This window comes from Danio rerio, chromosome 7 (genome assembly GCF_052040795.2).
Source record: "Danio rerio strain M-AB ecotype USA chromosome 7, GRCz13ab, whole genome shotgun sequence".
Lineage (NCBI taxonomy): Eukaryota > Metazoa > Chordata > Actinopteri > Cypriniformes > Danionidae > Danio > Danio rerio.
The window spans coordinates 7,934,807-7,947,062 of NC_141027.1; the positions used below are offsets into that span (position 1 = coordinate 7,934,807).

Here is a 12,256-nt window from a genome sequence, read left to right on the forward strand (position 1 = left end):
AATTACGTTGGAAAGTAACCAAATTGCAACGTCTGTTCAACACAGGACATTGACGTCAGCCTGACGTTGGGTTCTGACGCCAATCGGATTTTAATTTCCAAACACAATGCAACATCCCACAATGTTGGGGCACAATGTCAATCTGACGATATGTTGACAATCTGTGCCTGCTGGGTAACTCATACTTATAAACCATCCAGTGTTGACGCTAAGGCTGATTTTTGTTGAAGTTCACTTGAATGTAATGAGGTAGTCTGGATAAGCCTGGCAGTCGTGAAAAACTACAAACATTGTGGGATCCTGGGTGTTATCTACCACACTGTCATAGAGCTGGTCTGGAGCAACACGGACAGGGGGTTTCTTCATGCTCCCAAGACCCTGAGTATAATGACCCGTAAGCACACGAGCCACAAACATCAGCTGAGTCCCGTCTGCTGCTGGAACTGCATAGGTCGCCTGAGCAGAGTAGCTGGCGTTCACTGCAAAGTACGTCCCATGACCGTAGGCAGTGGCTGAGAAATACATAAAGATAATCACCATCAGTTTCAAATAAGCATCAGTATCAGTTGATTATTCTGCAAACTGAACCGTCAGTGGAGAATCAGTTAGCTATGTATTTAATAAAATATAAAGTAGACGTTTAATCCATGTAATAAAGGTAATGTTCAATGAGAAATTACAATTGTCAAGACTTTCTGCTGTGACAAAATCCTAGTGTTATCAGTGCAAGTGTTATCAGTGAACAAATTACAGTGTGAATGAGTAACATTAATGTAGCTGTTTACATCCACCATTTTTTTGTACATGTTGGAAGATCGCATAATTTTTTTTAACAGAAACACCAAGGTGTGCATACATTTTGAAAATGTGAATTAAAAACTCTTTACCTCATGAGAAAAATGTGTTTAAACTTTGATTGAAACACATTTACTGAATAAATGTCATTTTGTTCACGTGATTTAGTTTTTACAGGTCAAGTGAAAACAAATGGTTGTGATGGGACTAGGCATGGGATGACAGCTGGTTTCAAGGTTTACTGTTGTTGAAAACTCATTGTTTTTTACCCAGACTTTTAAAAACAAACCTATTTAAGAGCAGTAATTTAAATACCGTGACTATCAAAGGTTATCATATAATCAGAATCTTATACCGAGGCCTAGATGGGATGAATTAATGGATAAATCTGAAATCTGACATGTAGTTTAGGTCTTTCTAAAAACCCCTTAGCCAAAGTACATCATGACAGTGGTTCAGTATTATTATATTATTATTATTATTATTACCTCCAGAACTGTCTTGATTATCTGTGCTCCCAAAAAGAGTCTCACGCCTCCAAATGCGGACATGTGTTTCTGTTACGCTCGCGTCTTTTAAAGCACTGCACACTAGCCATGTCAAGTTAAAAGAACATCTACTTTTACACGCATCGCTTTTTGTCAATGTCAGTTTTAAACCAGTGGACCAATCAGAAGAACTCAGAGGCTGCTGCATTTCACAATTTTAGAAGTGAAGATGTTCAGTGTAAATGAGCCCAAGACAAGATGGCGATATTTATAAAAAACAACATTAGAATTTACATGCAAAACATAAAAAAAGGCTATTTTCTTTGCATTTGTTGATAACTTTTTATTTTAATCGACTTGAATCAAAATGTTTTATCTAAGTTTGATAAGAAGCTGTTTTTATATGCTGCACAGAAAACAGCAGTCAACATTTGAAGTGAGCCAAAAAAGTTTTTCAAAATGATCCAACACAAGAATGGGTGTTGATTAATAGTTAGATGAAAGGTTTTGATCCACTTCAAATGTTTTTCCAGTGTAGCTCCATCATTGTTATAAATAAGGTAAATCTTTATGATCTTAGTTTTATTGAACAACAGGGGCCTCATGTACACCAGGTTTCACGGCCAGAATCGATCACGTTTGGATTTACTAACGATGAACTGAACGTGGGAATGTGCGCAGCTTCACGGCAGCTTTATGGCTGGTGTACGCACATTTTTTGTGCGTGTCTGTTTTATTTACATTGGCGACTCCTAGAGGCAGTTGTGTTAAATTGCTCTCTACAAAGTGTCTGAGCCTTGCAATGGCAGCTGTATGAGACGGGTTCATCTAGCAGGTATATAAGGTTTCCATACCATACAGTTGACCAGCTAAACATTAAAGCACAATTTGCAGCGGTCGCCTGTTTTCCCAATGTAATCTGAGCTATCTACTGCACGCACATTGCTATAAAGACACTATCTGAAGATGAATTTGCATGCGTGAATCAGAAACATTTAAAATGCAAATAAAATATGATGCACAAACTTATTAATGATTCCTACTTGTCTTTCTCGTGATAAATAGTAAGCAAAATCTGATATGTAGTGGGAGAAAAAAGACGAAAGAGTTCATCAGACGCTGGTTTCGAACCGAGTTCATGCTCAAATGTGTCAAAACATGTTGACATGCGCTTTACGAGCTGCGCCACTGAGACTATTAAGAGCACTGTAACATTTTACACATATAAAACACACTATTTCTTTTTTAATGCACTCAGTGCGATGTTCAGACCCAACTGTGTTAACCGCATCAGCTAAACTCTCCCACTCTATTTTTCTCTTTTGTTGTTAATTCCGGAGAACAAACTTGCAAATAACACAGCTTTTCTCCAGTCTACCTCCGAAAGCAGCACCTCCAATTCACATTCTGTTCAAAGTTTCTCTTTTTGCTTGCTTTTGATGTTGCTTTTTCGTTGGGTTTTGCCAAAGTAGAGTCATTTGCATATTCATACGGAGGAGGAGGCAGGGAGGGGTTTTGCGCTTGTGCATGTTGCGCTCAGTTCTACGTTCATTCAATGTACAAAAGAATATGCGTGGGATTTTATACATCTGAATTATTTTCTGCGTACGCACATTTACAGCTTTGTGCGTACGCAATGTTTTAGTATGATTTCCAAGCAAGTCTTCGTACATGAGGCCACAGATGTTTAAAAATCAAGGATTTTTCCCCGTTTTGCTGTATTGAAAACATACTGAACCATTACACCATTGTCATATCGAACCAAACCATTCATTTTGTGAACACAACATTATAAACGACAAATCATTTATAACCTAAATTTTTTAAACATGCTAATTATTTGTCTTTAGAAAATAGACATAGATACATTTTACAAATACATTTTTAGAAAATAATACAAATACATAAAAATCATATTTACGCTTGAACTTTCAAAAAAACTTTGAAATTACCATTTTGCCCAGCCAAACTGCGGTCGAAGTTTGTGCTCATGATGGATGAGCAGGATGCCTGTGATGAGCCGTGATAAAGGATTTTCTCTCCTGCTCCCACTGTTTGACTATTTTTGGTCTCTAGCTCTGATTTTCGTGCCTCATATAACCGCCGAAGATTGATGTTCTGGATGCGCTCGATCTGTTGAAATGCATTTACACACAATCAATAACAAATAGTGTAGGTTATTTTTAAAGCCAACCGCACATGAGTCCACACTTGTAGGAATTTTCAGTTTATTGCCTCTTAGTAATCAACCATATTTTTTTAAAATCTGTAACTGTGTCCAAAAATCCAATTCTCTTGTGATTATAGCACAATAAAACTTTTTTTTTTTAGTTTTTTTTTAGTTTAGTTTAGTTTATTTGTTTACAGGGTCAATGCACATTAATAAACATTACTGTAAAATGTGCCAGAATTAGCCAAGAATGGCTATTTTTCATCCGTCCCATTCAACTAATTCTTGTTCTTTAAAAAAAAACAAACAAACAAAAATTAAAATATCTTGCTGACTCAAACTACAAAACTGTTTATGTCTTTCAGGATGTTTTTTTGTCATGCAATGGCCATTATAGTTGTGTCGAGTATCAAACCTTGAGCACAGTCTGTTTGACGGTCTTCTTGAAATCTGCCTTCACTGTCTGGTACTCTGTTGATTGCGGATCCAAATCAACCAATTTTAAATGCTCGTCTTGTCTCATGTTGTCCCAGTAGATGGGCAAAGAGAAATCTGAAATGAAGAATAGTGAGAGATGCGTTTAACCCTTTTAAGGACAAATTCTTTCTTGCAATTTGAAAACATGTATTAACAGCTTTTATTTCCTAACACACAAACCATTCAGTTGATAAATTGGTTTAAGTCATACTTAGCTGACCGTTACCAGTTTGTGAATATTAATGGAGATGATACTCAATTATATATTTCAACTAAACCTGATGAGATGTCTGAACTGTCTAAACTAACTGTATTAAAGATATTAAACACTGGATGACCAACAATTTTCTTCTCTTAAACTCAGACAAAACACAATTATTACTTATTGGGCCTAAATCTTGTACACAGCAGATCTCGCAACTCAATCTACAATTAGAGGGATACAAAGTTAGCTTTAGCTCTACTATAAAAGATCTGGGTGTCATATTAGACAGCAATCTAACTTTTGAAAATCATATATCCCATGTCACAAAAACTGCCTTCTTTCATCTGAGAAATATCGCTAAATTACGAGGTATGCTACCAATCTCAGATGCAGAAAAACTAGTCCATGCTTTTATGACCTCTAGGCTGGATTACTGTAATGCTCAGTTTGCTGGCTCCAGCATCCTCTATTAACAAACTTTAATTAGTACAAAATGCAGCAGCCAGAGTTCTGACCAGGTCTAGAAAATATGATCATATCACCCCAATTTTATCCTCCTTACACTGGCTGCCTGTTAAGTTTCATATTGAATTTAAAATATTACTTCTTACCTATAAAGCTTTAAATGATCTAGCTCCTGTTTATCTAACCAACCTTCTGTCTCGCTACAATCCAACTCGCTCTTTAAGATCTCAAAACTCAGGGCTTCTGGTAGTACCTAGAATAGCAAAGTCGAGTAAAGGAGGTCGAGCCTTCTCATTTATGGCTCCGAAACTCTGGAATAGCCTTCCTGATAGTGGTATGATACATGAATGTGCTCCACGCAGGTTTCTGCATCTCATGTATATACACTATGAACAGCAGCTACGCTAATTATTCTCTTTATTCTCCATTTCCACTTGGGGATTCTCATCCCGAGGTCCTCAGACTATGCAGCGCCACTGATTTATACCAAGACCAGCGACGAGATGATCTCAAGGTTTCCATAATCCTGAACCAGGCTGTATCCTGAGCAGCTCCTATGGTGGTCAAGGAGGAGCGGGCAGCATGAGACTGATTTATGTGATGCTCCGGGAACAGACAAGTCTTCTATGAGGTCCAGCATTCTTCAGCCTACGGCACCTAGACTGCAGCTTTGCACAAGATGTTTGGCCATAGGAGACATAGTCGTGCCCAACTGAGTCTGGTTTCTGTCAAGGTTTTTCAATTCTTCACTTTCGCCAATTGGTGAAGTTTTTTCCTCGCCGATGTCGCCACTGGTGCGCATGGTTCGGGATCTGTAGAGCTGTGCATTGATAGGTTTGCTCTTCAGCGTTTGGACTCTTAGTAGTGATTATTAAACCACACTGAACTAAGCTGAACTTAACTTAAACTTTGAAAACTGAACAACACTGATTCAATTCACTATGATCTTTTATGTGAAGCTGCTTTGACACAATCTACATTGTAAAAGCACTATACAAATAAAATGCTGGTTAATTTAGCTTTTCTACTAAGGAAACTGTATTGGAATTTAATCGTTCTCAGTTGTTAACAACTGAACAATGTGTTCAACTAACGGTAACAATTATGCCTGTTAACAAATGTCTCTCATTGGCTGTAGCTCGTCACTACATCTGACCACACGTGGGGTTGAGTCGGCCGACTGCTCTGGAATATTAAGCATGCTAAATGTTGGATTTCCGTCTGCGAGGTGTCAAAACTAGAAAGTTTTCAAAACTAGAATATGGCATAAAACATCTGCAAATTTAGCAGCTTTTTCATCCAATGATTCAAAGAGGTTATCGTAATTGATTAAAAGATTACGAGTGCAAAATGTACAAATTAATGAAGTGCACTGATAAACCATCATTTATAACAAGCACTACAATATACAAATAAAAATTAAAAAATACTTTTTGATTTTATGCAGATAATTATGAAAATAATCAGAATCATATATAAAGAAACCTCACCTGGAAGGTTCTCCAGGCGTTTGAGAGCTGTCACCTGTCCTGAAACACATGCTGTGGCCTCCATTTTCTTTAAATCCACAGTCCATTTCACACCTTGTGCGTCCACAATCCCATCATTTACATCAGCTCTCTCAAGTTTATGATTGGCCTCTACTGAAACCTTCTGCCAAATGCCTCGGAGTCCCAAAATGCACCACGTCACTTGAGTGAAGAGGTTATCCTGTTCCTTCTCTCTTACCTGAAGGTTTGAAAGAATTAATAGTTAGGGCTTCTTAAAATTAAAAATAAAATATTATTTGCTCATTTAAAAGGTGTTTTAAGTTACACATTAATCAAAATTATCCTAAACACTGCAGCAATAATTATAAAAACTATTATTCGTAACTTTTTTGTGACTAACTTATTTTTGCAAGTAAAACATCACAAAAACATGCTATTTCACACTGTCATTGTCTGGCAAATGCTAATTTTGTTTTACTGTTTAATTTCTCACCTGTCTGCGAAGTGCATCACGCCATATCAGTCTTGCCACTTCATTCACTCCATCTTTCAGCCCTTTTACCACCCATTCTCCAGAGCTGTTGGTTTCTAGCTTAAGGTGCAGTGAATCTACTTTAGAGCGCAGCTTGTCCAGCTCATCCTTAGTAAGATGCTCAATCTCATCAGAGTGGAATGACTGTGTTAAACACTGACTGTCGTACGCCCGCTGAAGCTCTCTACAGGCATCAGACACGTCTTTATCACGGTCACCAATCACCAGGAATGCTGCTTTGTCCTCTGTTACTGGCAAAGATGTCAACAGAGACCTGAAGTCATATGTAGTTGGTAAAGAAACTGCTCGTGATCTGGTTGATATTGCTGATCCACTGCGCCCTCTGGTGGGTACGCTGATAGGTACAAGAGGAGCAGGCGCTGAAAGAGGTACAAGTGCAACATTGTGAACTACCTTTGTGCAATCAACTTTAATAATAATACACTAAATGAAAAGCTCATCATTCACTGTCATAATCATCTTTTTCCATACACATCAGAGCTCCTATGTTGCTAGATTTACACTGTCCTAAAAACACAAAACATGGAGCTGCGACATGTGTAAAATGTTTTATCCTTGACAGCGATGTGCAATTACTATTTTAAAAACGGTTTCTATTCTATTTTGCGTTTCTATATGTCGCGTCTTTAAAAATAAATAAATAAAAAATACAGGATTGTAATGCAATAAATCTGCACAGAACTCAAAACATTTTCTTGAAATTTAATAGAAAAACATAGTCATAGCCTTTACTTCGCTATTCTTTTACATTGGCTTTTCTATTTTAAACTACTTCGAAATGATTAAATAAACAAGTCTTTTCTAAAGTGATATTACCAAGAAATTACCAATACCAAGAAATTATAAATGTTTTGGTTACGTACATAACCCTCATGCCCCTCAGTTGATCACTGAGTTTACGTCGAGTGGATCGACTAAGGGATCACTCTGATTTGTATAAAAATGGGCTAAGTGACCCTTCGCTAAGCCCTGCCCTCCTTAGTTCCCCTTCGATTGAGAAACTCCAGTACTATAAGTGGATTTGATGTTTTAAATCCACGTATAGGAGATTCGGTTCAGAAGCTACTTGTCTGAAAGAGTATTGAACGGGCCAATGAAAGCAATTAATTGGCAGCGTAAGCTTGCGCAGGTGTGCTGCATCGCCAATTAACTGAGCATATAAGCACACCTGGTGCCAGCAAACGCTATCCTTTTCACTTCAGAAACTTTTCTGATCGAGCTTCATGAGGGTTCCTCTTGCTGTCTACAGCCACAGAGCGAACGAGTGTCTCCCGGTCCAGAGCGAGTCCACGCAGCGGCAGACGGTCGAGCTGGGTTTTCTCCTTTGCCTGGCGTCCCTTTGGGTCCGGTCCTCCAGAGTGGTGCGTATTGTTGCAGTTTCCTAAAAAAGCAACACAGTCGTGCAGCACGTCCTTTTCAGGATGGCGCTCTGACTGTGCGTTTCTGGTTGCGGGGGTTTCCTGGTTCCGGATGATGGGCACGATCACTGCATTACATGTTTCGGGGTCCAGCATGTTAATGTGGTGCTACGGACCGCGAAGCGTCCCTGAGACAGGCCATCCGGAGAGGAGGAAACTTGCTCTTTCCCCGCTGGAGGGCGGGGCCCATATTCCAACGGTACTTTTCAGTGCCACCAAAGTTTTGAACAAAGAGCATTTTTCCCCTTCCCCGGATGTCACAGCTCAAGCCCTGCCAGTCTGAGACACGCTGCCTCTCAGCTCGCAGAGTGTGCATACTCTGCCAGAGGCTCACGCCGGTCTCCCTTCTCCCAGCCCCCAAGCCCCCCTTCGGAGTCAGGGTGCGGAACCAGAGCGAATCGCTCTCCTCCAGCTCTTCTGTGGGACCTTCGCGCTCCACGGATCAGCACACCCACTCCGCGCTGCCCCTCCGCGGGTACGTCAACGATTGCTGCGATGACTTCATTAGCGAGGGCTCTGCCTGCCTGGTTAGCGCGGGCCAGCCTCTCGCGGTGGCTCATACGCACGATCAGACTCGGCTCTGAACTACAGTTCTCCAAACGGCCTCCCAAGTTCACGGGCGTGTATTTTACCAGGGTCAATCCCCTGTCCGCCCCTGTCTTGGGAGAGAAGATTGCTGCCCTCCTGGCGAAGGGTGCAATCGAGCCGGTACCTCCAGCCGAGGTGGAGAGCAGGTTTTACAGCCCGTACGTGATCGTACCCAAAAAGAGCGGTGGGTCACGGCCAATCCTAGATCTGCGCGTTTTAAACCGCTGCCTTCACAAGCTGTCGTTCAGAATGCTTACGCAGAGGCGCATCCTCCGATGCGTCCGCCCTCAGGATTGGTTTGCAGCCATAGACCTGAAGGACGCGTATTTTCATGTCTCCATTCTTCCACGCCACCGTCAGTTTCTGCGGTTTGCGTTCGAAGGTCGAGCATGGCAGTACAAGGTCCTCCCCTTCGGGCTCTCTCTGTCTCTGCGGGTCTTCACCAAACTCGCGGACGGTGCCCTAGCGCCCCTTCGGCTCGCAGGCATCCGCGTACTCAATTATCTCGATGACTGGCTGATTTTAGCCCACTCTCGGGAGCAATTGACTGCGCACAGAGACGAGGTGCTCCGGCATCTTCGCCTATTGGGGTTGCAGGTCAACTGGGAAAAGAGCAAACTCGCCCCGGTGCAGAGGATCTCTTTTCTCGGGATGGAGCTGGACTCGGTCACCATGGTAGCGCGCCTCTCCGGAGAGCGCGCTTGCCTGCTGCTGAACTGTTTGAGGGAGCTCGACAGCAAAGTTGTGGTCTCACTGAAATATTTTCAGAGGCTCCTGGGGCATATGGCTTCCGCTGCGGCTGTCACGCCGCTCGGACTGCTCCATATGAGACCACTTCAGCACTGGCTTCAAGATCGAGTTCCAAGACGTGCATGGCATGCGGGCGCACACTGAGTCTCTGTTACTGCGCTGTGTCGCCGCACCCTCAGCCCCTGGAACGACTCCTCGTTCCTGCAGGCCGGTGTGCCTCTGGGACAGGCGTTCAGTCATGTTGTTGTCTCAACAGATGCTTCCAGTACAGGCTGGGGAGCCGTGTGTCGCGGGCATGCAGCTGTGGGTAGGTGCCCAGCTGCATTGGCATATCAATCGCCTAGAGCTGTTGGCAGTGTTCCTTGCTCTCCGCCGCTTTTCTCCGGTGCTGGAGCAGCAACACGTGCTGGTCAGGACGGACAGTATGGCAGTGGCAGCGTATATCAACCGCATGGGGGGTATGCACTCTCGCCGCATGTCTCAGCTCGCCCGCCGTCTACTCCTCTGGAGTCACCCGCGGCTGAAGTCGATGCGCGCCATTCACATCCCAGGTATGCTCAACCGTGCAGCCGATGTGCTCTCACGGCAGCAGATTTACTCTAGAGAATGGAGACTCCACCCCGAGTCTGTCCAGCTGATATGAGCGTGATTCGGGGAGGCCCAGATCAATCTGTTTGCTTCCCCCGAGAACGCTCATTGCCAGTTGTTTTATTTCCTGACCGAGGGCACTCTCGGCATGGATGCACTGGGCCACAGCTGGCCTCGGGGCATACGAGCCTCGTATGCATTTCCCCCAGTGAGCCTGATCGCGCAGTTACTGTGCAAGGTCAGGGAGGATGAGGAGCAGGTTCTGTTAGTTCTCACCAGCCTGCGATTTGATCCCTTCGAGCCACTCGATTCAGTATCCTTAAGATTTCTGTCCCTGAAGACAGCTCTGCTGGTCGCGTTGGCCTCCATTAAGAGGGTCGGGGACCTGGAGGCATTTTCGGTCAGTGACTCGTGCCTGGAATTCGGGCCGGATTATGTGCCCAAAGATCCTAACACTCCCTTTAGAGATCAGGTAGTAACCCTGCAAGCGCTGCCCCCGGAGAAGGCAGACCCAGCCCTGTCCTTACTTTGTCTAGTTCGCGCTCTGCGCATTTATGTGGACCGTACTCAGAACTTTAGATCTTCTGAGCAGCTCTTTGTCTGTTATGGCAGACGGCAGCAGGGAAGTGCCGTGTCCAAACAAAGATTATCCCACTGGATTGTGGAGGCCATTTCATGTGCTTATTTGAGCAGAGGTCAGCCGCGTCCCCCGGGAGTGCGTGCGCACTCCACTCGGAGCGTTGCATCCTCTTGGGCGTGTGCACGCTGCGGGCTGGGCGACACCCAACACATTTGCAAGGTTTTACAATCTGCGAGTGGAGCTACTGAGTGCATCTAAGTTATCGAAAAATGCAGATGTTTTTTTTTTCTCTCATTCGCCGTGCTGTATCAAACATTGCATAAAAATTACATGCTCATCAATTCCTCGTATCAAATATCTCGTTTGTCACGAGGGGCATGAATGAAATCTTCCTAAATGAAAGAGCAAAACTGCAGTTAAAGTCCACCATTTAATAATTTGGCAAATAATTTGATTACTGATGCCCTTGTAAACACAGTCACTGTATTTCTCCTCTGCGTCTGTGTGTTTGTTTTGCCTCTGTGAAAATCAGCGTGTGCCCAACTTCTAGGTGGTGTCCCAGACAGTGTCCCCAAATGGGCCAGCCTACAATATGAGGGTGTCAAGAAAGCAAGCTTTGTTGACATCACTCTTATTCGCCAGTTTTAGCTGTGCTTTGGGAAGGCATGGGTGGCTGCTTTAGTGGTAATCACAGCAAAGTCAGTCACCGACCTGAAGTCGTGAATGACCCCTGGGAAAGGACCACCCACATGCAGATCAGACATCAATTGGTAGTGCTAATACGTTGCCATCACAATGCAGCAATGTAGGCTATGGCTGGCCGCAAATGATGCAGAAATCCTACATGCTTAAAATGGGAGACAGGGATCATCTTTCTTATCTGGACAAAGATTGACTGCTACCATCATTTTCCAGCTGATTTACTCCAGACAGGCCAGCATTAGTACACTCTCTGAAGAGATGCACTCTTTTTTGATTTACTGCAATTGCCTTCTCAAGCTGGGGAATAGCCATGTACCCCCTTGCCGCATCATTGTCAAGTGTGGTGATGATGGAGGTGCTAACTAACCAGGCCGAGAAGGGAGCCTTTCAAGCCAGCATAAGGAAAACTCGCCCTCCGATGCTGTGATGGACATGGAGGTTTTAGCTGGTCAACTAGGCTGGTTTTAGAGGGGTTTTGGCCACTTCCAGGCTGGTTTCCAGCCATTTCCAGCCTGGTCTTAGCTGGTTAGGCTGGGAGATGACCAGCTAAAACCAGCTTGACCAGCCTAGCAGGCTGGGAACCCAGCCAAAACCAGCTATGTCCAGCTTAAACCAGGCTGGTCAAGCTGGTTTTAGCTGGATTTAGCTGGTCATTTTCCAGCCTGACCAGCTAAGACCAGGCTGGAAATGGCTGGAAACCAGCCTGGAAGTGGCCAAAACCCCTCTAAAACCAGCCTGGTCGACCAGCTAAAACCAGCCAACTAGCCTAGGCTGGTTTAAGCTGGATTTTACTAGCAGGGTATTGTTTAATGACAGGAAACCACCGCATCCCAAAATGCATGGTGGACCTGAACAGGACCCAGGCCAGCATTGCTGAATGCTCTAGATTGAAGTCTATTGAGCTCCTCTGAAAGGCAGCCTTTTATACCCCTAATTTAAGAATGGCCACACCTGTGAGAGCTTCACTCGCCAATTTCATATGCATTC

The 12,256-nt window shown here is 43.5% G+C and overlaps 1 protein-coding gene across 1 annotated transcript in view; it reads right to left on the reverse strand.

The window, feature by feature from the left end:
- The window catches only part of parp14rs2.1 (poly(ADP-ribose) polymerase family member 14-related sequence 2.1), a 32,738-nt gene continuing 20,482 nt past the window's right edge, over positions 1 to 12,256 (reverse strand). The window contains exons 11-15 of the mRNA XM_087260159.1: positions 6,584 to 7,002; positions 6,091 to 6,328; positions 3,869 to 4,005; positions 3,236 to 3,416; positions 1 to 512 (exon numbers count right to left, since the gene is read on the reverse strand). Of these exons, the coding sequence (XP_087116285.1) occupies positions 232 to 512; positions 3,236 to 3,416; positions 3,869 to 4,005; positions 6,091 to 6,328; positions 6,584 to 7,002 (1,256 nt within the window). The 3' untranslated portion in view covers positions 1 to 231. The remainder of the gene's footprint in view (positions 513 to 3,235; positions 3,417 to 3,868; positions 4,006 to 6,090; positions 6,329 to 6,583; positions 7,003 to 12,256) is intronic.